Here is a 26633-nt window from a genome sequence, read left to right on the forward strand (position 1 = left end):
AATTTAGGCAAATAAGTTGAAGCTCCTCTCTCTGAACAGTGAGGTGTGCTGAGCTGCATAGGATCAATCTTTGTAGTGCCCAAGGAAATAGAGGAAGAAGTGAAATAAAACATAGCAAAACCCCTAAATACTAGCTTTTATTCCATCAGGGGCGTGATCTGTCTTGACATCTAAAGTCAGGTTTTTGTTTTCAACAATGAGGAAATTGATACTCAGAATATGAAAGTGAGAGAAAAACCTTCCATCCTATGTATCCTACCTCAAAAGAAGTGCTCTTCCCATTATATCAGAAAACTTGTATTGCCATTGCCTGGACAGAGAGGGAGTAGATCGATAACAAGGGACTATGCTTTACCCTCTTTATAAAGAAAAAAATTTGCAGAATATGAGAAGAAAAGTGATTTTTTTTTCCCTGTCTACCACCAAATAGCTGGGAACATGGAAGAGAACTGTACAGGGGAAAAGAGAGAAAGAGGACATATGGAGAAGGTATCAATAAAGATTCAAGGACCCTGAATCTACAGTGAACTAGTAAGATATGTGTTAAACTGACATTGAGAGGATTCTGGGTAAGAAAGAGGTTAGCGCCATTACCGGAGATGAACTCTCTCTCTCTTGTCTTTCTCCTCCCCAAATATATAGTATATGCTGCCTCCTATCATTTGGCAAGAGTGATAAAGAGTGGGCTGAAGATTAAGTAAAGGAATGGAGAACAAAAGCTTACAATATTTGTTCTCAAACCCAAGCCAGAATAGCCTAGAATAGTCAAAATGTCCTTCCTGTGTCTCCCTCCCAAAAATCATTATTCCTAGTCATCTTTTCTTCTTCATTGCAGAACTGAGAGCCTGTTCCCTGGCTCCTGGAAGGGATTCTTGCCTATCCCTGTGTCTGAGGCTAAGGCCTTCCATATTACTCACCAGACTGTTCTCTGCTGTGGCCTGGAATAGAATTGCAGAAGTCTGTGCATGTCTGTGTGTGTGTATGTGACTGTGTATATGTATGTGTGGGGCATATCTGGGGCTGAAGTTATAGGGAGAGCAGATTCTGAGCTCATTTCCCCTCAGAGCTATAATTATGATGTTATGTGCTGCAAGAGGAACACTTGACAGAATAGGGAACTTGAGGGGTGTCTTAATTAGGAAGAGAATTTTACCTCATGTGAAAATTTTTGTCAACAATTTTTATTTGATTAATGAGGCTCTCCAAAGAAATATTTGTGAAGTAAAGAAAAAGAGATTTTCCTCTACCTGTTGAGAAAAAAAATTTTCATTTTTTTTCATGGTCATTACAAGGGTGTGCTGCTAAATGTCAAACAGTGATTTCAGAAAAATGTACTCTGGGAAAGCTGAAAAGGGTTTATAAGGAAAGCTAGTGATTTAAGTTTGAGACAAAATGACTTTGAGATGTTTCCATCCAAAGTGTACACAATTTGAAATGTACAATGGATCGTTTTTGATTCAGATCTAAACTACTCCTGAGAAGTATTTTTGTTTATTTAGTATCAAGTCATTTGATAATTATAGGTTTATAATGTGATTTGAATTCTATTTACTTTTCTTTCCTAATACTTTTTATCAATATCAAGAAGAAAAACCCCAACCATAAAATCTTATTCTAGAAATGGGAGACTGGGATTCATCTTCAGAGAACTACAGTGAAGTAAAAAAGGCCTCTTGTATTCCAAAGTATAACATTAAATGGCAACCCATCCAGAAAGAATTTATACAAGAATTCAAAAAAGACTTTAAAAATCAAATGAGACTAATTGAGAAAAACTTACAAAAAATAAAAGCAAGAAAACCATTTAGGAAAAATAAGAAAATTTTGAAAAAAAGTCAATCAAGTAGAAAAGGAGATGCAGAAACTACATTATAATGAATACATTACAATGCATATTCCCTTGGTTTTTCAAGGAAGAAGAAATAGAGGCAGATAATTGGAAACTTGTAGGAGATCAACTATGTGAATACTACAATGATAAAGGCCCTGATTCAATTTCTAAGGAACCACTCTATATGTACAACATAATACAATTGGCCTTAAAGAATCCCACAAGTTCCAGAAAAAAGAAAAGTTTTAAGAACAGCCAGATGAGGAAGTGTGAGGAAAAAGAGGAACACAAAGGAGAGATTAATGGCAATGTCACCAGAGGGCATGAGGACTTAAGTGAACTTGAAGGGCATGGTGATTCTTATTCTCACAGCCCAGCTTCAACTCTACCTACACCAGAGCAGCTCCTTGAGCCTCCCCCATCAACTTCACCTTCCTGAGTGGAGGGAGGAGGAGGAGTGGGAAGGGCAGTGATATCATTAGCACCTATCCCACCCCAGCAATCACCCCCTCCTATGACTAGATTGCAAAAGGCATTACTTAAAGCCATAGAAGAAGCTGATATGAGCACAGCTGATATGAGAATAGAAATGTATCCTGTGATTCAACAGCTTAACTCTTCAGGTCAAGAATGTAGAAGATACAATCCTTTTGATTTAGAAATCATCAATGACTGAAAAAGGCTTGCATTCTTTATGGGGCTACATCATCTTATGTTAAGATGTTATTATAGAATTTGGCTTATGAAATTTTAACTCCTAGTGACTGGAAATCTATAGCAAGGACATGCTTAGAACCTGAACAAAACTTGTTGTGGCTCTCTGAATATAGTGAGCTCTGTAGGATACAAGTCCAATGAAAAAGTCAAAGTGGAGTTAATGCTCCGGTCATATGTGACCAACTAACTGGTGTAGGTTCTTATGTAGATACTTCAGTAAACATTAATTACCCCATAGCCAAATATGAGCAAATAACTTTTGCTGCTATCAAAGCATGGGGTTTTATCCCAGGTCAACAGGACAAAGGAGAGGCCTTCATGAAACTAGCACAAGGGCCAAGTGAACCCTTTGCTGATTTTGTGGGATGTTTACAGATAGCTTTCATGCAAACTATTGGTGAAAATGCAGCAACAGAAATTATGATAAGGTAACTTGCTAAAGAAATTGCTAATGAGGTTTATAAAAGAATTATTCTAGGACTACACAAGGATGCTCCTTTAGAGGAGATCATAAGATGCTGTGCCAGAGTGGGTAAAGATACCTTTTATAGCCAGGCTATGATGCAGACTTCCCAAGATCCGAACATGGAAATACAGGGTCCCTTTTGGCAAGGGACTTCCAGAGAGACTCATCAATGTTTTCAAGTAGGGAAAGTAAAGTAGGGCATCTGAAAACTTAATGTTGGCATAGAGACAAGTGAGAAAACAGGGTGGGAGAACAAGACCCAATACCCCATGTCCAAAATGTAACAGAAGCTTTTATTGGGCATCAGAAAGTAGACTGATACAGGGAAATGGGATGAGGGGCCCAGCCCTGGGGCCCAAAATAAAAAAAAATACTTGGGGAATGATGGCAGCCAATGCTACACCCAGCCTTTAGAATAGAATAGAAAAATAGCCTTTAGAAGTTCAATACGCAGACATGACAAATCAGGCAGGAAGCAATCTGATGGGAGAAAGGGATTGCACAATCAATCAGCCAGGAAGCAACCTGATGGGAGAAAAGGATTACAATTAGGGGGAATAGAATTGTGTACAGCTGGGACAACTGAGATAGCCCCTGGGGAGGTGAAATCTGTTCCTCTCCAGCCTATGGATCCCTTGCCTCTAGGCCCAGTAGGCTTGACCATTTCACTTCCTGATAGTACTTACAAAACAGTGTTCATCCATACACTGATGTGTAGGAGAAATAGTAGCATCAGGTTTACAGATAGACTCCTAATAGGCAATCTGGTTATCGTTGGCCAGATTCTGACTCCAGCAAAATCCACGAATATACTAGACAGCAGCTGTGACAGCTGACTGTCCTATGGTCACTTACTATATAAATGGCATACCATTAGAAGGATTGGTAGGCACAGGTGCAGATCATACAGTCATTAGAGGTGTCAACTGGCCCAGTCACTGGCCAAAGATTAAAGCAGACACCTTTATGTCTGATGTAGGAGGAACAATAGCAGCTGAAGTTAGTGCTCTCCTTTGAGATGGACATTTGAAGTCAAAACAGGGGTTTTACTCCTTTTATAGTTGAAAAAAATCCCCATCAATCTGTTGGGGAAGAGACATTTTACAACAATTAGGATTATAAATGAGTACTTCCGTTTTTTAGTTAGGGCTGTTGTTGAAGGCCTGCCAACACCATTCATCCAATGGAAAACTGATACACCAGTGTGGATAGATCAGTGGGCCTTAGCTAGCAATAAAATTCAGGCCTTATTAGATAAAGTGCAAGAGCAACTTGACCAAGGACACTTACAACTTTCTCTAAGTCCTTGGAATTACCCTGTATTTGTTGTCAGAAAGAAACTGGAAAATGGAGGATGTTGACTGATTTAAGAAAGGTAAATGAACAGATGGAAACTATGTGAACTCTTTAGCCTGGACTTCCATCTCCTACTCAATTGCTCAGAGAATGGCCTCTTTGGGTTATTAAGGATTGTTTCTATTCTATTCCTCTAGATAAGGAGGATATGAAAAGATTTGCCTTTTCAGTGCCCAGCGTTAACTTAGCTGAGTCTTATAAAAGATATGAATGGACAGTTTTGCTACAGGGAATGAAAAACAGCTCTACTATGTGCCAAATGTATGTTGCTGCTGCTCTTACTCCAGTAAGAAAAGCATTTCCAAAAGTAATGTTATTACATTACATGGGTGATATATTGGGATGTGCACCTGAGGAACAAATGTTAGAAGCATGTCTGCAAAAGACCATGGAAATACTAAGGAATCATAAATTGCACATAGCTCCAGAAAAAATTCAATGGTATGCTCCTTTTCAATATTTAGGATATGAAGTATACCCTAAGGTGTTTATAATACAAAAACTCTCCTTAAGAACAGAGAAGCTAAATACCTTAAATAACTTTCAGAAATTGATAGGAGATATCCAATGGATGTGTCCAGTGTTAGGCTTGACTACCTATCAATTGCAATCATTATATGACATTTTAAGGGGAGACACTGCTTTAAACTTACCATGCCAGCTTAGAAAAGAAGCTCAAGAGTCTTTGAGAGAAGTTGAATTGGCTTTATCCAATTTGTTGAAAGAGTCATTCAGAAACCCTTGGTAATATCAGTTTTTGCTACACAAGAGGCACCCACAGCAGTCCTTCATCAAGGAGACATTGTGATAGAGTGGGTGAACCTCCCAGCACAACCAGAACAAAGCCTTACTCCTTACCCAGTGCTTGTGGCTAGAATTTTATTAAAGGCCATTAAGTGAGCAGTACAATTATCTGGGATAAGACCTGACAAGATATACACCTTTTATACTAATGCACAAGTTAATGTGTGCTGTGAAACCATCCTAAAGTGGCAAATTTTATTAGCCATGGCTCCAAATTTTACACAGGGGTCTCCATTAAAGATAACCAGACTGTTACATAATTGGCAATGGATTCTTGAAGAAGAGGTTTCTAAAGTTCCTCTTAAAGGACTAACTATCTTTACAGATGCATCCAAACATAATATTTGCACTGTATACTCTCGTTACTTAACTATAAAGAGAGTAGTCAGAACTCCTTTTCAGTCCACTCAGCAGAATGAATTGTATGCAATCATTCTAGCTTTTACTTATTACCCAGGATACTTAAATACAATGACTGATTCCGTCTATTCAGTAGGTGTGATACAAAGAATTGCCACAGCCCAAATAAAATTTGTAGCCTCTAATATATATCAGCTCTTTAAGGAAATTCAAGAGCAAGTGAGAAAGCATCCAGGTAAGACTTATATTTTGCATGTCCACTCTCATAGTAGACTTCCAGCTCCTATTTTTGATGGTAACTCAAAGGCAGATAGCCTTCTAATCATGTTGGCCAATACTCCTTTATTTCAAGCAGTCCAAGAATCTCATTCTAAATATCCTGAGGCTGGTCAAGCTTTACGTTTACAATTTGGAATAACAAGAGAAGAAGCTAGGAGCATAGTAAAAGCCTGTATAGCTTGCCTTCCTTTCCATGCTTCTACACTCCCTCCAGGGAAGAACCCTCGTGATTTGAGACCCAGTGAAATTTGGCAAATGGACGTGAACCACTGTAAATCTTTTGGTCACCTGTGTTTTATCCATATTGTGGTAGACACCTTTTTAGGATTCACATTTGCAATGCCAGCAGCAAAAAGACAGCTCAAGTGGTCACTGAATTCCTTATACAAGCATTTGCAATTATGGGGTACCACAAACAATAAAAACAGACAATGGACCTGCATATACTTCCACACAATTTGCACAATTTTGTGCACAGTATAAGATTTTACATACCATTGGCATCCCCTTTAATTCTCAAGGACAGGCAACAGTAGAGAGGAGAAACAGAGACATTAAGAATCTCCTCCAAAAAGAAAAGAAAAGGGGAGCAGTAACCCTAGAGAACTTCTAAATCTAGCTCTTCATACTTTTAACTTCTTGATTTTTGACAATGATGCACTGGCTTTGGTGGACAGATTTTATAACCCACCAGAAGGGCAGTGTCCAGTGTGTGAGCAGCAGCACTGTCTTTAGATAAGCATCAGGTGATGTAGGGAGACCCAGAAAGTGGTGAATGGAAGGGACCAGAGAGGTTAACTGTTTGGGGGAGAGGGTTTGCTTGTATCTCTACAGATGGAGAAGGAATTAGATGGGTGCCAATGAGCCGCATTATCCTTGTCCATCATAGAGAGTTGGAGCAGACCCTTTGAAATGAAGGAGAAGACCCAAGAAACATTGGGTGGTTCCATTACTGACTATGACCCCTACTGAAGGAGCCTGACAGTTATGGTATTTGACTCATGGACATCAAAAATTGTTGGACTTCAAAACCCTCAGCAATCATTGGATTTTCTGAGTCATGATAAAACTGTTGCCGGACTTAAAAATCTGCAGGAACCATTGTATTTCATGGTACGTGAAGCAATGGACAAGAGATTGATTTTGGACTATTTCTTGGCTGCTGAAGGAGGCATATGTGCGACTGTTGTTTACATACCCTCCTTCTAGGACTTCTGAAAATCTTTTACAACACCATGTTGATTCATAGCGTTTCTTATATCACTACTTGCATGTATAATTCATGTTTGTTACACCACATTGAGCCTGCACCAGCTGTGAGGAGAGTCATCACTTGTAATGTGCTGTTGTCTCCAGAAACTGCCAATCGCTCTCTGGTCTAGAGGAGAGACTTCTTCCTCCAGAGAACCGCCTCAACTCTGGCCCAGAAAAGACTTTTTCTCCTCCAGAGAGCCGCTCCAACTCTGACCTAGAGCAGAGACTCTTCTCTATCTCTCTAGTGCCGCCCTGTTTTATCCTCCCAGAGAATGGGCGTGGGATAACACAAGGGCTTCTGGGAAAAATTACTTCAACCAATGAACTTGGTCCTCTCAAGCATCTCCTCTCCAGGAGTTCACAGAAGCAAAACTCCCAGTAAAGGCCAGAACTAGAGAATTGTCAAGTACCAACTTAGCACTTAGTAAGAACTTATCATCTCATTATCTCATTAGTACTTAGTAAGAACCTAACAATCACTAATATCCTGTGTGTTATTGCTATGTGCTTGTGTAATACCTCCCATGCTGATGGGTTTGTGCATACCTGTTTCTCGTAAGACCCTTCAGCCCAGAAACCCGCTAACAATATCTGGCTTGACTCCCCAATTCCCTTTCCTGTTTTTCATCTCTCTGCCTGAGAAGTCAGGGAAGGCGTGACCACCATGTTCTAAAGCTAAAGAAAGCAGGAGATATAAAGGGCTGAAACTCTTAAAAGATGTGCTAGAATCAGACACAGAGCCCTTAAGGGTAATTACCTACTGGACAATAACGCTATTAGCATATGTTTGGAATTTCTCTTCTCAGTTAGTTCTGGCTCAATATTTGGGGTTAACAGAATTGTAGGTAAGGATTAGAGGGTGGGGTGAGAGAGGCTAGAGAATTTTACTTTGTAGAGGACCAGGAAAAGACAGGTTGGTGGGGAGCTTGTGGCAATTTAGCTGTTGCCTTCACTTCTTCCCCTAAAGACCAAGGACTTTTACTTATCCTGATTCTGGCTGTTCCTAAGACCTCCAGGGAGCTAGCCCGGGCTTTACATATAATATCTTCTACTATTGTATATGATTCCATGAAATGAAAATTTATTGTTACATATTTTGAATCCCCTTTGTTATTCTGCTAGGCACATGAAATTGTTGTGTGTTTTTTCTTTTTTTCTCGATGTCTATATTTTTATTATTTTATATTTAACTTTAAATCAATATTTAAAAAGGAACAGGAGGAAATATCTTCTCAGGTTTCTGCTTTGTGAATAGTCTTGGTGATTATTTCATGTAACTTTTGGCAAGTGTTTAGATACTATTCTTTTTATTTACAAATTTATGGTCATTTTACATTCCTGGTTCTATTTACTTTACTTTCCATAATTTCACCTATGTTTTCCCATTTTTCTGCACATTTATTATATTCATGACTTTTTAAAATTGTAGTAATCTGCATAATATTTAATATTCCATTTATTTTTAATATGTATTCCATATTTACTTCATTACATTTACATGCCATGCTTTTTAAAAGACTTTTTCAAGTAGATGGGAACTGACTTTGTTTTCATTCTTTGCTTCAATCAAAAATGTTGTTATAAATATTCTGATGTATGTCGGGTTTTTTTTTTTTGAACATTGGTCTCATTGGGGTATATGCCTAAGAGTAGGGTATCCAATTTTATATGGGAAGGGGTAGTATTATTTTTCATTTGTTCCTTTCTTTATATTCTTTCACTTTATGAAGGAGAATTGGAGTTATAGGATTATTGTTATATGATTATTGCTTTTATGTTTTTATATGTTTTATGACAAACTCGATTTTTTGTTTTGGTAAGAATTTTACCTGTTTCCATTGTTGGGAATCATCAGTTCTCCTATTATCCTGCTGTATTATGATGATGTGAGTCTTTACATTCAGATTACTTATCCATTTTGAGCTAATTTTGTGATATGGTTTTAGTCCCTAATTTATGCTCATTTTTTCCTTTTTTCCCTAGCATTTCTCAAGTAGAGAGTTATTCCTGAGAAGAGTTCTTTAAACATAAGAGAGAAGGAAAAGACCTGGGCTTCTGAGTGTCAGTGGTGATCAGCACAATAGGACTGATTATTGGATAAAACATGGAAAGTGCAACTGTGAAATCTAATGCCCAGTGTCTGATTTCTGTTGCAGAAGCTATATAAATAACAAAAGGAGAACTGACTGAATTAAAGCAAAGAAATGTGACCACCAGCATCAGGACCGCTTTGGTGGCTCTAGTCTCAGGGGATGCTCTGAGGGAGGAGTTGATGTTGTGAATGTGTTGGACCCTCTTGATGTGTCTGTGCAAGATAAATACCATATATCCACTTGAGGCAACCATGAGACCCACAAACAGAGCATGAACAATTGACTCATAAGTTAAAATTTTTATAATACTCATGGCTTGTAAATGAAAAGAAATATGTCCAATCCTCCATCTTTCATTACTTCTGTTTCTTGGACTACTATAATTCATAGGTGCAGCAATATCAAGAAGAAGATTGAAAATCCAGTTGAGAATACAGCAGGAAGGAATACACTTTTGGGTTCTAGTTTTAACTTGTGCCCACTTAAGGGTGCTGGGGCTGATAGTGATGGCCTGGACGACACTCAGGAGGCAGGTGCTGCAAAGAGAAAGGCCCCGAGTCACTCTCATGACATAAAGTAAGATTTTACCCATTGTTTCATCTATGAAAGATGTCCATTCCCAATTGGTTATAATTGTAGAGAAGGCCCTGCAAAGAATCATTAAGACATGGGCAAAGGCCATATTTATGATGATCAGGCTGATGAGTCTTTTCCTGTGGGCAGTGATGAACTTGTGAATGTGTAGATAAAGAAGGGACATGTTCCCCAGAACTCCAAAGAAAAACATGGTCAAGTAGAAAATGGCCAAACTATCTTTTTGAGAGCTCATTCCTTGAGAGATTCCTTGGAGAACTTTGCTGTCAGCTCCAAAGGGACCTGGGGAGAAACATAGGAGCGTGTGACTTTTCCAATGTGAGGAATTCCCAAATATACAACCTACTCAGCTTCTCTTTGAAGAGTGGTAAACCTTCCCAGATAATAGTGCCATTCTAGTGTTCATGAGACATATATTCAACACATCAATTCACAAATATTTATTATTCATTATCTAAATATCTTAGAAATAAAACACTTCCCATTTTTTCCAAACCACATTTCTCCTCTTACGACACAATTATCACCTTTTTTATAACTAGGATTTTGGACAGACGCGGGATATTTAGCTGTCACAGGTAAGCTTTTGTCTTATGTTTCCAGGGTCCATGTTTCCAAGGTACTGCTTTTCCTTTGCTTCATGTGCTCCCCTTTGTGAAACCTGACTTTTTTTGGTTCTTTCATTAGAATGTAAGATCTAAAAGGGCAGAGACTTTCTTGGATACTTTTACCCTTATTACTATTACTTAGCACACTTCCTGGAATATATATGGTAAAGCTATTTTGATGGTATTTTTTGTAACTAGAATTTGATGAGAAAGAGTAAACTCTGCAGGTGTCAGCTCTTACTTTTAAAGGATTAGTGACCAGAAATGTTGGTGAATTGTTCAAATTCAGGTCCTTAAAGGGGTGTGTGTGTGTGTGTGTGTGTGTGTGTGTGTGTGTGTGTATGTATGTGTTTGTATGTGTGTGTGTGTGTGTGTGTGTGTTCTAGATGGATACCCTTAGGTAGTAATTACAGATCCCTTTGAAGAGTGAGTTGTGCAAGATTACTTAAATGTCTAACTATATCTGCCCTCTAAACTTGGGGATTCCACAATACTTTCCACATGTCATATGAAAATACACATTTTCTAAGGTAAATTATAAGTAGTGCAAGATATTAAAAATATGTAGCGATAATGAAAGGAGTTAGCACTGAGGTATTTGATAATCCTCATTTTTATCTGAACTGGATAAAAGAATTTAACATTTTCATACAACCTTTTTCACACACACATACACACAGAGCATGGTTAGGAATATATTAAACTTAACAGTTTAAACCTACAAAATCAATAGTTTTTGGGGAAAGGAGATGGAGGCACAAATAGGAGGGCAGATGTATGAGCAAGTTTTGTAAATGAAATAGTTTGTTTTAGGAAGCAGGGGACTCTTACAGATGGATTGAAAGAAAGAAAAGAAAGAGTGAAACAATGTGATCAGTGTTGATAGGGCAGTGAAGCAGAAAAAAATTGTATCATTCAGAATTTGTTGTTCGTCTAAGTATTCTTTAACTCCTTTGTAAAAAGGAAAATAAGAGAAAAAAACAACAACAACTAGGAAGACAATACAGCAGGATTACAATAATTTGTAGGAAAATAATTGGGACATACCACCCACTGAATAGTAGAGCACAATAGAATATACTGCAAAGCTGATTTCCAAAATAAGTTACTTGAAAAAATTACTTTTGTTACATAAAGATTCATGTGCAGATAAAATCCATCATACTTCAAAAAAACTTTAAAAAGCATGCTTTTAGAGAAAGTAATGGCAAAAAATAAACATGATAGAAGGAGATAAGCATGGAAAAACATGCTCAATGATGACAATGAAAAATCTTTTACAAACATGTCATATTAAATATATTTGATATGCATTATATATATTCTTACCTGTATAAACATTTTATATGGACACACAATCAGTACATATATATATGTGTATGTATATATATGTACACTCACACACACACACACACACACACACATATATATATTTATATAATACATTACAAATATGTGTAAGTAGATGTTTTTGCTTTTTAGTTTTGGAAAGGGGATGCCATCTGTTAGACAGAGGATGCTCTGGGTATCAGGTCACTCTAAGTCTAAGCCCCAGTTATGAGACTCTGGCTAAGGCAGTTATTTTATTCTAGGAAACCCCAAGATGTTGGGGAATGACTGATTTGAATCAGGAGAGTGTCTTTTTACACTCAGAGCTTCTTGATTCTATGAAACCACAGGTTTAGGTGAACAAAACTAGGAATTCAACATGCTTTATTTCTGTCAACCAAATGACTAGAAGTGTGGTCTATATGCTCTGAATGGGTGGGACTTACTCCAGCTGCCTTGTGTTTGTTACACTCCTGTTATCAAAGTATGAATTTTTTGGGGGAAGACTTCTATATGTTCCATTTTTCCAGATGACTTCCCTAGAGGAAATGCAATGGTTAGAATGTCAGACTTGGTTTCTGGAAGCCCCAAGTTGAAGTGTAGCTTCTGACACTTAGTTGTGACCCTCAGAACATCAGCTTTCCTAGCTTTCACGATTTATAAAACGAGTACAATAATAGCACTATGCTTTGAAGACCAAATGAGAACATCTATAAAGTACTTAGCACAGTGTCTGGCACAAACTTGACATTGCATAAATACTTCCTACTCTGCTTTTCTTCCTTGAAAATTTGTGCTATTCAAGTGGGTTGAGAATTGGAAAAAATATCCTGTCCTGCATTATCTACCTGTAAGGTTGCTGTGAGGATCAAGTGATATATCCTCTGTAAATCTTAAAGTGCTCTATAAATGTTGTTTATGATTATTCCTCTGATTATTGATGTATCCTATGCCATCTGACCTTGTTTCTTGCTCTCAACTTTAGCTCTTTGCATACTGAGATTGCTGAAATAGGCAATGACACAAAAGAAAAATGAACACCCATTACTAAGGCAAGATTAGTTACCACTGCATATTTGGGAAATTAATTGGTACAGAACTACGGGAGTAGTTACAGAACTACGGGAGTAGTTCTGGAGGTAGGAAGACAAATTTAAATCTATCCTCAGACAAAGAATAGCTTTTTAACCTTGCAAAATTAACTTAAATAAGATCTTCAGTTTTTTCATGCGTAAAATGGGAATATGTTATAAAATATGCTATATATCAAATGAGATGATAGTGAAAACATAGTAATAAATTCTTTCCCATGGTGCTTGGCATATAGTTGACATTCCCTAAGTCCTCCTCGCCTTTCTTTTTCTTACTTTTCCCTTCCTTCCTTCCCATTCCCTCTCTCCCTTCCTCCCTTCCTCCCTTCCTCCCTTCCTTTCTCCCTTCCTCCCTCCCTCTCTCCCTTCCTCTTTCCCTTCCTTCCTCCATTTCTTCCCTCCTTGTCTCATTTCCTTCTTTCTTTCCTTTCTCCTTTGAAAGATTGTATTATTCAAGTGTCTTTAATAATAGAAAAACAATGGTATCCTATGTAATTAGTTAATCCTCAAACATATTGAAACGAAAGAGAACAAATCCTTGTTTTGTTCTTCAAACAAAGATGTGATTATTCTATTATTTTTTCACAAGTTTTTTTTTATCTATAAGCTTTCTAAATTTTCATATGAACTTAGCCAACTTAGTCTAATTCAGTGCACACTCTTATAACGTCTGTCTATGAAAGATTAATGAGACCTTAGGGAAATAAAATGATCATTTTGATACATAGTTTTCTGCCCCTAGAAGCTCCCTCCTCTGAATAGGGAGAATTTTGGAGATGTGCTGAGTTGCATAGGATCAATCTTTGTGCTGCCCAAGGAAATGGAGGAAGAAGTGAAATAAAACATAGCACAACCCCCAAACCCTAACCTTTGCTCCATCAGGGGACAGATCTGTACTTGGCACCTAAGTCAGTTTTTTTTAACAATGAGGAAATTAAGGCTCAGGATATAAAAGTGAATGAAAAACTCTAGGTAGTGCTACTTACTGCCACTGCCTGAACAGACAAGGAGGCAGATAGAGACATTGATTTTTCCTCTTTATCAAGAGAAATTTGTAGAATATAAGAAGAAAGACGTTTGTTTTTCTGAATATTATTAAATGGCTTGGAGCCAGAGAGAGAACTGGAAGGGCCAGAGAGAAAAAAAAAACTTATAGAGGAGGTATCAATGCAGTTTCTAGGCAATCTACAGCAAACTCTTGAGATATGCCTGTTACGCTGACACTGAGAGGATGCTGTGAAAGAAACAAGGTACCCCATTGCCAGACATGAGCTCTCCATGTCTTTTCTCTGCCCTTCCAAAATATAAAGTATATGCTGTATCCTATTGTGTGAAGATAGTGATGAAGAATGAGCTGAAGAGTAACTAAAGGAATGGAAAATAGAAGGTGGCAGTCTTGTTTCCAAAACCCAAGCCAGAATAGCCTAGAATAGTCAAAATGTCCTTCCTTTATCCCCCCCCCCCAAATCATTATTCCTAATCATCTTTTCTTCCTCATTGCAGAACTGAGAGAGCCTGTTCCCTGGCTCCTGGAAGGGATTCTTACCTATCCCTGTGTGAGGCTAAGGCTTTCCATATCACTCACCAGACTGTTCTCTGCTGCCGGGGCCTGGGGTAGAATTGCAGAAGTCTGTGCATGTATGTGAGTATGTGTATATGTATGTGTGGGGTATATCTGGGGCTGGAGTTATAGGGAGAGCAGAGTCTAAGCTCATTTCCCCTAAGATCTATAATTATGATGTCATGTGCTGCAAGAGGAACACTTGACAGAAGAGGGAACTTGAGGGGTGTCTGAATTAGGAACAGAATTTTACCTCATGTGAAAATTATTGTCAACAATTTTTATTGATTAATGAGAATCTCCAAAGGAATATTTGTGAGTAACCAAAAAGAGATTTTCCTCTGCCTGTTAAGAGGAGAAGTAAAAGTTTAATTTTTTCTCATGGTCATTGCAAGGATTTGCTGCTAAATGTCTTTCAAACAGTGATCTCAGAAAAATGTACCCTGGGCTCATTTTAACATTTAATCTGAATCTTCACCCTTTATCATTTAAAAAAATAGTTTTTATTTACCAGATATTTGCATGGGTAATTTTATAATATTGACAATTGCCAAACCTTTTGTTCTAATTTTCCTCCTCCTTGCCCCCTCCCCCCCCCGAGATGGCAAGTTGACCAATACACGTTAAATATGTGCAAGTATAATTTAAATACAATATATGTATACATGTCCAAACAGTTATTTTGCTGTACAAAAAGAATCAGACTTTGAAATAGTGTACAATTAGCCTGTGAAGGAAATCCAAAATGCAGGAGGACAAAAATAGAGGGATTAGAAATTCTATGTTGTAGTCCATAGTCATCTCCTAGGGTTCTTTTCCTGGGTGTAGCTGGTTCAATTCATTACTTCTCTATTGGAACTGATTTGGTTTATCTTATTGTCGAAAATGGCCACATCCATCAGAATTGATCATCATATAGTATTGTTGTTGAAGTATACAAAGATCTCCTGGTCCTGCTCATTTCACTCAACATCAGTTCCTGTAAGTCTCTCCAGTCCTTCCTGAAATCATCCTGCTGGTCATTTCTTATACAACAATAATATTTCATAACATTCATATACCACAATTTATTCAGCCATTCTCCAATTGATGGACATCCACTCAGTTTCCAGTTTCTGGCCACTACAAAGAGGGTTGTCACAAACATTCTTGCACATACAGGTCCCTTTCCCTTCTTTAACATCTCTTTGGGATATAAGGCCAGTAGTAACACTGCTGTGTCAAAGGGTATGCACAGTTTGACAACTTTTTTGAGCATAGTTCCAAATTGCTCTCCAGAATGGCTGGATGTATTTACAATTCCACCAACAATGTATCAGTGTCCCTGTTTTCCCACATCCCCTCCAACATTGCACATTATCTTTCCCTGTCATTCTAGCCAATCTGACAGGTGTGTAGAGTTGTCTTAATTTACATTTCTCTGATTAATAATGACTTGGAGCATCTTTTCATATGACTAGAAATAGTTTCAATTTCTTCATTTGAGAAAATTGTTCATATCCTTTGAGCATTTATCAATTGGAGAATGGTTTGATTTCTTATAAATTAGAGTCAATTTTCTATATATTTACCCTTTATCATTTTCCTAAGTCTTCTTGCCCTTCCATCATACCCAACTCTTTGTGACTCTGTGGATCATACTGTCCATGTGATTTTCTTTGCAAAAGAGATGGAGGATTGCCTTTTTCTTCTCTAGTGAATTAAGGCAAACACAAGTTATGTGACTCACACAATTAAGTCATAGGGCAGATTTGTTTTTTTGGCTTCCTGGCCCAGAATTCTATCTACTGAAACACATGTCTTGTCTAAATGTAGACAAAATAACAAAATGAAAACTCAGTGTTTTTCAGAATTTGCCAATTTCTGAGATGTGAACAATTGCCTTGAAAGATTAAGAATTAGCTGTTCTTAGAGATCATTATTGATCATAAAATAGAAGATTTTGATTACATCAAACTAAAAAGTTTCTGTACAAACAATACTTAATGCAAACAAGATTAGAAGGGAAGTAACAAATTGGGAAAATATTTTTACAGTTAAAGGTTCTGATAAAGGTCTCATTTCCAAAATATATAGAGAACTGACCCTAATTTATAAGAAATCAAACCATTCTCCAATTGCTAAATGGTCAAAGGATATGAACAGACAATTCTCAGATGATAAAATTGAAATTATATCCACTCATATGAAAGTGTTCCAAATCACTACTGATTAGAGAAATGCAAATTAAGACAACTCTAAGATACCACTACACACCTGTCATATTGGCTAAGATGACAGGAACAAATAGTGATGAATGTTGGAGGGGATGTGGGAAAACTGGGACACTGATGCATTGTTGGTGGAGCTGTGAAAGTATCCGGCCATTCTGGAGAGCAATTTGGAACTATGCCCAAAGAGTTATCAAACTGTGTATACCCTTTGATCCAGCAGTGCTACTATTGGGCCTATATCCCAAAGAAATACTGAGGAGGGGAAAGGGACCTGTATGTGCCAAAATGTTTGTGGCAACTCTTTTTGTAGTGGCTAGAAATTGGAAGATGAATGGTTGTCCATCAATTGGAGAATAGTTGGGTAAATTATGGTATATGAAGGTTATGGAATATTATTGCTCTGTAAGAAATGACCAGGAGGAATACAGAGAGGCCTGGAGAGACTTACATCAACTGATACTGAGTGAAATGAACAGAACCAGAAGATCACTATACACTTCAACAACAATACTGTATGAAGATGTATACTGATGGAAGTGGATATTTTCAACATAAAGAAGATCCAACTCACTTCCAGCTGATCAATGATGGACAGAAACAACTACACCCAGAGAAGGAACACTGGGAAGTGAATGTAAAATATTAGCACTACTGTCTATCTACCCAGGTTACTTATACCTTTGGAATCCAATACTTAACTTGCAACAAGAAAATTGGATTTACACACATATATTGTATCTAGGTTATACTGTAACACATATAAAATGTATGGGATTGCCTGTAATCTAGGGGAGGCAGTAGAGGGAGAGAGGGGAAAATTTGGAAAAATGTATACAAGGGATAATGTTATAAAAAATTACTCATGCATATATACTGTCAAAAAATTTATAATTATAAAAAAAGAATTAGCTGTTCTGAGCAAGTTTGAGCCAGCTGCAACAAACTTCTAAGAAAGAGGGAGACTGGGGTGCTTGTGATATGATGAATGGAGAGCCCTTTACTTGTATTTCTGGGCTCCTGGTGAGCTCTTCTGTACTAATCACTGAATGTTGTTGATACAAGGGCCCATTGAGTTCCTTTGGAGTCCCATTTTGTGTATCTAAGTTGAATTCCCTTCTTATGGCTAAAAGATTGGGAATGATAACTTAAAATTCTCTCCTTGATAGTGTGTTGGATTGAAACAATGATGGGGATGGATTATGACCTGAATATGAATGTGTAACTTCCATATCATGGAAGGTATCCTTCGTATCATGTATGCCCAGGGACGACTCCCCAGCCCTTGAATGCCATATACTATGAGGATTCAACCACGTAATGGCTCTTTGAGATGACATGATTCCTCCATTCACAACATGGACAAAGCTCTCTTTATCTCCTTCTGCCTCCTTAGGCCCTCTTGTTTTGTTGAGATATCAGATGTGTATCCTGATGTCATCTCTGAAAGAATTCAGGCTCAGCCAGTCTCCAACTCAAGGAAAGGCATTGTATTGAGTTATAGACACTCAGTGGGCTGTCAAAGCTCCCTGAGGGAATCAGTCCAGCCACTCAAGGCCAGAGTTTTTAGAGTGTAAATGATACTTATTAGATCATAAGACATATACATTTTGAGGTTTTAGCAGGAGTTTGCCATCTTGGAGAGGTCCTTAAGCCTTGCTGGAACTGTACCTGTGAGATATATATATATATATATATGTATATATATATACATATATATATATGTATGCATGTAGGTATACATGTGTATATATAGATAATGTGTCTGAGTATGAATATATATATACATATATATATATATATATATATATATATATATATATATATATGAAATTAAATCTATGGTGAAATGTAGTCTACTTGGGGTGGAGGTGGAACAGAGTAAAAAGAGAAAGAAGAATAAAGTAAAAATTGCACATTAGAGAACAAAAGAATATCCTACAAGGAAGTAAAGAATTGATGCAATGTCATAAATACAATGTATTCTGTTATATATGCTTTCTTAAAATGAAAATTTATTGTTACATATTTTGAAACTTCTCTGATATTCTGCTGGGCATATGACAATATTTTATTTTTTTCCTTTTTCTGTCTTTCTATATTTTGTTTTTTTATCTTATATTAATTTCCAATAAATATTGAAAAAAAGAAGCAGGGGAAATACCTTCTTAGATTTGTGTTTTGTGAATAATCTTGGTGATTATTATTTCACATAATTTTTTTCAATTGTTTGGATGCTATTCTTTTTACTTACAAAATTATGGTCATTTTGCATTCCTGGTTCTACTTTACTTTGCATAATTCCATCGGTATTTATTATATTCACGATTTTTATCTTTTAGTAATAGGTAGAATATTTAAATATTCCATTTATTTTGCTTAATATGTATTCCTTATTACTTCTTTACATTTATATGCCATACTTTTTGAAAGACCTTTTCAACTTGATAGGAATTGACTTTGTTTCCCTGAAATGTTGATATAAATATTTTGATGTATATCAGGCCTTTTTTTGAAAATTGATCTCACTGGGGTATATGCTTAAGAGTAGGGTATGCAACTTTATAGGGGAAGGAACAGTATTAATTTTTATTTGTCCCTTTGTTTCTATTCTTTCAGTTTATGGGAGGAGAAGTGGAGGAGTGCAATTATTGTTTTCATGATCTACTCTATTTTTTGTTTTGGTGAGAGTTCCTCCTCTGTCCATTGTTGTGACTTTTCCCTTTTCCCATTATACTCCAATTTTTTATGACTTCTTCCATTCATGTTGCTTATACATTTTGAGCTCATTTTGAGATAGACAGAATTACAGCAGACAAATGTGAGCACCAGCCTCAGAATGGCTTTGGTGGATCTAGTCTCAGGGGAAGTTCTGAGGGTGGGCTTAATGCTGTGAATGTGTCTCTCATTGTGTCTGTGCAATATAAATACCATTTAGCCACTTGAGCCAACCATGAGACTCACAAACAGAGCATTAACAACTGACTGACAAATTAAAATTTTTATAATATTCATGGCTTGCAAGTCTAAAGAAATATGTCCAATCCTCCACCTTTCATTACTTCTGTTTCTTGGGCTACTATAATTCATAGGTGCAGCAATATCAAGAAGAAGATTGAAAATCCAGCTGAGCATACAGCAGGAAGGAATACACTTTTGGGTTCTAGTTTTAAGTTGTGCCCACTTAAGGCTGCTGGGGCTGATGGTGATGTCCTGGACGACACTCAGGAGGCAGCTGCAAAGAGAAAGGCCCCGGGTCACTCTTATGAGGTAATATACAATTTTACCCATTGTTTCATCTAGGAAAGATATCCATCCCCAAATGGTTATTATTGTAGGGATGCCTCTGAAAACAATCATTAAGACATGGGCAAAAGCCAAATTGATGATGATCAGGCTGATGAGGCTTTTTCTGTGAGCAGTGTTGAATTTATGAACGTGCAGACAAAGAAGGGACATGTTGCCCAGAACTCCAAAGAAAAGCATGGTCAAGTACACAATGACCAAGCTGTCTTTATGAAAGCTCATTCCTTGAGGGATTCTTTGGAGAACTTTGCTATCAGATGCAAAATGACCTGGGCAGAAACACAGGAGCATGTGACATTTCCAGTGTGAGGAATTCCCAATTCTACAACCTACTCCCTTTCTTTTTGAGGAGTGTTTTACCTGCAAAGATAAATAGTAACATACTAATATTCATGAGAAAAATATTTAGTGTATCAACCCACAAGTATTTATTACTCATTAACTGTGTATCCTAGGATAAAACCCATCTGTCTCCTCTTGAGATATAATCATTACCTTCTTACCACCATGACTTTGGATTGACCCTAGAATCCTCAGTTGTCATGGACAAACTTTTTTCTTATGTTTCCAGAGCCTATGTTTCTCTAACCTATTTCTTTTCCTTTATTTCATGTGCTATGGCACTTGTCCCAGTTCCCCTTTTTAGAATCTTCCATTTTTTGTTCTTTCAATAGAATGTAAGATCTATGAGGAAAGATACTGTCTTGGATGCTTTTACTCTTTTTACTATTACTTAGCATACTTCCTGGAGCATATACAGTTTACTTTGTAAACCTTAAAGTGCTATAAAAATGCTAACTCATTATTATTGAATTATAGTTTGAATTCTAATACTGGTAGGCTCTTTTCTTTCCATGTTTTTTTCTCATCATTTTCCCTGAAATTCTTCTTTTTCCACTAGATGTGTCATTATTTTTCTATTCCTAAGAATCCATTGGTAGTGTTGCTTAGTTTACTTATGAGGAATTTATATATTTTTTCAACTATTTTGTCTAATTCCATAAAGAATATTTTGCAATTGTATTAATTTAACTGATGGATAAATTGATAGGTTGAAATTGTGAATGCATCCAGCATTTCTGGAGAGCAATTTGGAACTATGCTCAAACTGTGCATATCCTTTGATCCAGCAGTGTTCCTACTGGGCTTATATCCCAAAGAAATGTTAAAGAAGGGAAAGGGACCTGTGTGTACAAGAATGTTTGTGGCAGCCCTCTTTGTAGTGGCCAGAAACTGGAAACTGAGTGGATGGCCATCAATGGGAGAATGGCTGAATAAATTGTGGAATATGAATGTTATGGAATATTATTTTTCTGTAAGAAATGATGAGCAGTATGATTTCAGAAAGGCCTGGAGAGACTTATGTGAACTGATGCTGAGTGAAATGAGCAGGACCAGGAGATCATTATATACTTGAACAATACTATATGATGATCAATTCTGATGGACGTGGTCCTCTACAACAATGAGATGAACCAAATCAGTTCCAATAGAGTAGTAATAAATTGAACCAGCTACACTCATCAAAAAAACTCTGGGAGATGACTATGAACCACTACATAGAATTTCCTCTATTTTTGTCCACATGCATTTTTTATTTCCTTCATAGGCTAATTGTACACTATTTCAAACTCCGATTATTTTTGTACAGCAAAATAACTGTTTGGACTTATATACATATATTGTATTTAATTTATACTATAACATATTGATATTAATATTAATTTTCAATTAACCCTTTTGTTTTGTTTTTATTCCTTGATTTTATGAGAATAGAAATTATGAGAAAATATAACGAAACATGATATAATTCTAAAGTAATATCTAAGATGGTTGAAAGCATTACCCAACTCCAGAAATTGTATTTGTATACTTCTCTTACATAACACTTTGGCATCTTTGTCAACTGGTTAAGTATAAGATGAAATTTATAATTCTTTTATCATTAGTGATTTGGAAGCTGTTTTTATGTGGTGATTTATAGTTTACAATTCTTCTTTAAAAAAAAAAACTGTTCATATTCCTTGACCACTAATCAGCAGAGAAATGCATGTTTTAGGTAGTTGTATCAATGCCCTATATATGTTGGATATCAGACACAATAATGATGTTTTCCATAGATCCACTCCCCTCCACAAATGAGAGTTACTTTTCTATTTTTATCGAATTTTTTGGACAAGTTTTTGAATTTAATTTAAACATGATTGAAATTATTTATTTTGGGGGAGATGTACTCTACTTTTTGTTTTGCTGAGAATTCTGTCTTTCCTCTTAGTTATGGATAGTCATTTCTTCCATTATCCTCCACCTTTTTTTCGTGATGTGACATATATGGGTGGCTCATCCATTTTGCGCTAATTTTGTGATATAGTTTAAATTATTAATCTAATTCTGATGTATGCCTAGTTTTTTTTTTTTTTTTAGCATTTTCCATAGCAGTTCTTCTCAACTAGAGAGTATTTCTTGAGAAGAGTTCTTGAAACATAAAAGAGTGGCAAAAAACCCTGGGTTTCTGGGTGTCAATGCCTATCAGCACGAAAGGGCTGACAATGGGATAAAACATGGAAAGTGTAACAGTGAACTGTAGCCCCCAGTATCTGGTTTCTCTAGTAGAAGCTATATAAATAGCAAAAGGGGAGCTGACTGAGTTAAAGCAGACAAAGGTGACCACCAGCATTAGAATGGCTTTCGTGGCTCTGTTCTCAGGAGAAGCTTTATGGAAATGGTTGCTGCTATGAATGTGTTGGACTCTCTGGTTGTGTCTATGCAAGACAGACACCATATAGCAGCTTGAACAGATCATGAGACCCATAAACAGAGCATCCACAACTGACACAAAAATTAAAATTTTTATAATACTTTTGGCTTGCAAGTCAAAAGAAACATGTCCAATCCTCCATCTTTCATTACTGCTGTTTTTTGAAGTACTTATATTCAGAGGTGTAGCAATATCAAGAAGAAGATTAAAAACCCAACTCAAAATGCAGGAGGAAGGAATACACTTTTGGGCTCTAGTTTTAACCTTTGCCCACTTAAGGTTGTTAGGGCTGATAATGATGGCCTGGAAGACACTCAGGAGGCAGGTATTACAAAGAGAAAGGCCCCGAGTTACTCTTATGAGGTAATTTAAGATTTTACCCATTGTTTCATTTAGCAAAGATCTCCACCCCCATTTGGCTATTATTGTGGGGATGCCCCTGAAAAGAATCATCAAGACATGGGCCAAGGACAAATTGATTATGATTAGGCTTATGAGTCTTTTCTTGTGACCAGTGAGGAGTTTAAGGCTATGTAGATAAAGCAGGGACATGTTCCCCAAAATTCCAAAGAAAATCATGGTCAAGTAGATATTCTGCAGGCCTTCTCTATCAGAACTCATTCCTTCTGGGTCTTAGAGAACTTTGTTATCAGATCCAAAGTGACCTGGAGAGAAACATAGGAAAATGTGACTTTTCCAGAACAAGAAATTCCCAATAAAATTCTACAAATTCCTCAAAATAAAATTCCTACAAATTTCTCTCTGAGGAGTGGTAAGCCTTCCTAGATAAGTAGTACCATTCTAGTATTTGTGACACATGTATTCAATGAATCAACTCATAAATATTTATTATTCATTTATTGTGTAATTTAGTAATATACCACTTTGCATATATCTTCATACTATGCCTCTTCTCTTGGGCCATGAGAATCAACTCCTTCCCACTAGGACCTTGGACAGTTCCCAGGATCCTCAGCTGTCATGTTTGAGTTTTTCCTTTATCTTTCCAGGTCCATATCTTCAGGTTACTTCCTTTCCTTTACCATGCTATTACACAAGTCTCAGTTCCCCTTTCTGTAATCTTTCATTTTTTTGTTCTTCCATTAGAATGTAAATGATCGAGGGCAGAGATTGTATTGAGTGCTTTTAATCTTATCACTAGAACTTAGCATGGTTCCAGAAGCAAAGCAAGGTCATTTTCATGGTCTTTTGAATAACTGGAACTCTGCAGGTGTCAGCTTGGATCATTCTTACTCTGGTAGGCTAAGTCACCAGAAATATTGGAATACTGGGGGATTGTTTTCTTTTGATGCTGAAAATTCAAGTCCTTAAATAGGTGTGTGTGTGTGTGTGTGTGTGTGTGTGTGTGTGTGTGTGTGCACACATGTGTACATGTAGACTGATACCCTGAGGCAGAAATTAAAGAAAAGACTCCCTTGGAAACAGGATTAAATATCTGTCTCTTTCTCCCCTCTAAACATGTGGCTACACATGTCCACAACGATTTTTACAAAAATATGGAAATATACATTTTCTATAAAGGATCCATTGCACATAATAATTGTGCATAAGATGAAGAGTATATAGATCTAGAGAAAACAATGGCACTTCATGGTCCTCATTTTTATCTTAACTGTACAAAAGTGTTGAACATATACAACCAATTCTATATACACTTATAGATATATACACAAAGCATTGTTTGGTAGTACTTTAAATTCAGCTGTGAAATTGTTAGGTTTGAGGGAAAGGAGAGGAAGGTATAAGCAGGAGGGGAAGTTTTTGAGACAGTATTCATAAATTAAACATCATTGGAGGCAGCGGAATCTTACAGATGGATTAAGAGAAAAGAAAGAGTAAATATATATCTTGGGATTGGTAGGGAAGACAAGAAAAAGATTGTGTCATTTATAGCCCATGTGTTGTTAGTCGAAGTGCTCTTTCCAACTTCTGCTTTGGAAAGAGGAGAATAAGAAGAAAAAATTAGAACAAGAGGACAGGATCAAAGGAAAAATAAAATTTAAATTATTACTGTGAAAATACATGGAAAACTTCATACACAGAATGGAAGAGAACAGTAGAATCTATTGCAAAGATGATTGCAAAAATGTCATTTAAAAAAATCACCTTTGCTGCACAAAGATTCATATAAAGGTAAAATAGAAATCTTGAAAATATCCATTGTGCTGCACATAAAAAAAACATTGGCAGCAGTCATGATTTCAGAGAAAACCATGGCAAAATAGACATGATAAAGGGTGATATGTATGGAAAAATATTGTACTTAAGTGTAACATAGAAAAGATATAGCATATTAATTATATGATATACACTTTAATTATGTATGCATTTTACATATATATATATATATATATGTATGGTCACATATATAGACACAAATAAACATCAGTAATATACATTATAAATACACACATCAATCAGTATAGCAATTAAAATACTCAAAGGACAAATTAATCAAATTATAGGATGGAGTGCCAAAATAATCCACATTTGACAATCTTCTCATTTCTGAGATACATAAGAATTGATTTACATTTGTAAGAATCAGGTCTATTTTTCAATGGACAAATTGTAGGATAGAAAAAGGTTATTCTCAAAGGAAGAAATCCAAGTTATCAAAACATACATTAAAATGCCCAAATTTTTAATAAGTAGTGAACTACAAATTAAAGAAGTTCTGATGCTCCACATTATACTAATCTTTGGCAAAGATGACAAAAAAATGACAAATGTTGGAAAAGCTGAGAGCCAACAGGCATATTAATGCAGTATTGATCTAAGCATTTTGGATAGTCTTTTGGAACAATGCCCTATCCATCACAAATTTGTCACAACCTTTGGCTCAGAAATACACCTAATAAATAATACCATAAAGTATCAAAGTAAAGAGAAAAACCTGTATATATAAAATGTTTATAGTAACATCTATCATAGCAACATAGAACCAGAAACCAAGATGTTACTTATAAGTTGGGGAATGATTGACCAAAATATAGTGTACAGATGTAATAGAAACCACTGCACTATAAAAAATGATGAAACTTAGAGTTTCAGAAAAAGCTAAAAATTTATATGAAATTGAATGAGCAGAATCAGGAGACAAATTCATACAATAGCATAATTGTAACAAAAAACCTTTCGAAATTTAAGAACTCTGATGATTTTAAGGATCATGGAGTAAACAGAGAGAAGATTGAATCTCAATGCAAAATTACACACATGGCTTTTCTTCAATGACAATATAGGAATTTGTTATACTTTGTGCTTTCTTGTTACAAATATTTTGTTTTTCTACTTCTTTAATGGAGGGGGGTAGGATAGAGAAAATAAATGACTGCTCCCTGAAAAATAAATGGCTTTTCTTTGAAAAATTAAAATTTGTGAAATAGCTGTAGGCTTCAATGTATTCCTTTAAAACTTAGAGATATCTAACCAAAAATAAATAAAAAATGTGAAGATGAATAGAATACTAGGAAATTTAGAGTTGAGAAATCTCTAGTGATAACTGAATGAAAGAATTAAAATTTATCTATTTCTTAATCATGAAACCCTTGCAAAAATCAACCATGGTTTTGGATATAAAAATTTCATAAACACAATAGCTAGCATTTATAGATAATTATCATGTTAATAATATATAGGATTGTCATACCACTTAAGTATTGAAAAATACTTTACATATATATTACCTTGATTTGATCATTACAAAAAATCTGGGATGTTTGTGTTACTATTATCCCTATTTTATAATCGAGGAAATTGAGACAGATAGAAGTTAAATGATTTGTGGTGGGTCATATGGCTGATGAGTGTCAAAGGTAGGATTTGAACTCAAAAGTCTTCCTTACTATACATCTAGTGTTCTATTCATGGTACCACCAAACTGACATATGAAATGTAGAAGCAGAGAAATAGAAAATTCTCTTAAGTAGACTTAATCCCAACAAAATTTTCTTCAATGAAGGACCCTTGAACAAAGAAGTAAAATTGAATTG

The 26633-nt window shown here is 36.2% G+C and overlaps 3 protein-coding genes across 3 annotated transcripts; all 3 read right to left on the reverse strand.

Annotated features, from left to right (window-relative positions):
• Window positions 1-9068: 9068 nt before the first annotated feature.
• LOC141547356 (vomeronasal type-1 receptor 3-like) lies at window positions 9069-10030 on the reverse strand. Its single transcript, XM_074275801.1, has one exon. The coding sequence runs from the start codon at window positions 9987-9989 to the stop codon at window positions 9069-9071; it is 921 nt and encodes a 306-aa protein (XP_074131902.1). The 5' UTR covers window positions 9990-10030.
• A 9187-nt stretch (window positions 10031-19217) lies between these two features.
• LOC141547357 (vomeronasal type-1 receptor 1-like) lies at window positions 19218-20081 on the reverse strand. Its single transcript, XM_074275802.1, is given in 1 exon segment — window positions 19218-20081. A coding segment is annotated over 1 exon segment (864 nt).
• Window positions 20082-22308: 2227 nt separating this feature from the next.
• Window positions 22309-23238, reverse strand: LOC141547709 (vomeronasal type-1 receptor 3-like). Its single transcript, XM_074276189.1, has one exon. It carries the CDS (start codon window positions 23236-23238, stop codon window positions 22309-22311), a length of 930 nt encoding a protein of 309 aa, XP_074132290.1.
• Between the last annotated feature and the right edge of the window lie 3395 nt (window positions 23239-26633).

The sequence above is a fragment of the Sminthopsis crassicaudata genome, chromosome 6, assembly GCF_048593235.1.
Source record: "Sminthopsis crassicaudata isolate SCR6 chromosome 6, ASM4859323v1, whole genome shotgun sequence".
NCBI classification, from domain to species: domain Eukaryota; kingdom Metazoa; phylum Chordata; class Mammalia; order Dasyuromorphia; family Dasyuridae; genus Sminthopsis; species Sminthopsis crassicaudata.

Excerpts from the sequence above, each read along its gene's own strand:
- LOC141547356 (XM_074275801.1), bottom strand. The coding sequence starts at position 9,989 with ATGAGCTCTCAAAAAGATAGTTTGGCCATTTTCTACTTGACCATGTTT.
- LOC141547709 (XM_074276189.1), bottom strand. The coding sequence starts at position 23,238 with ATGAGTTCTGATAGAGAAGGCCTGCAGAATATCTACTTGACCATGATT.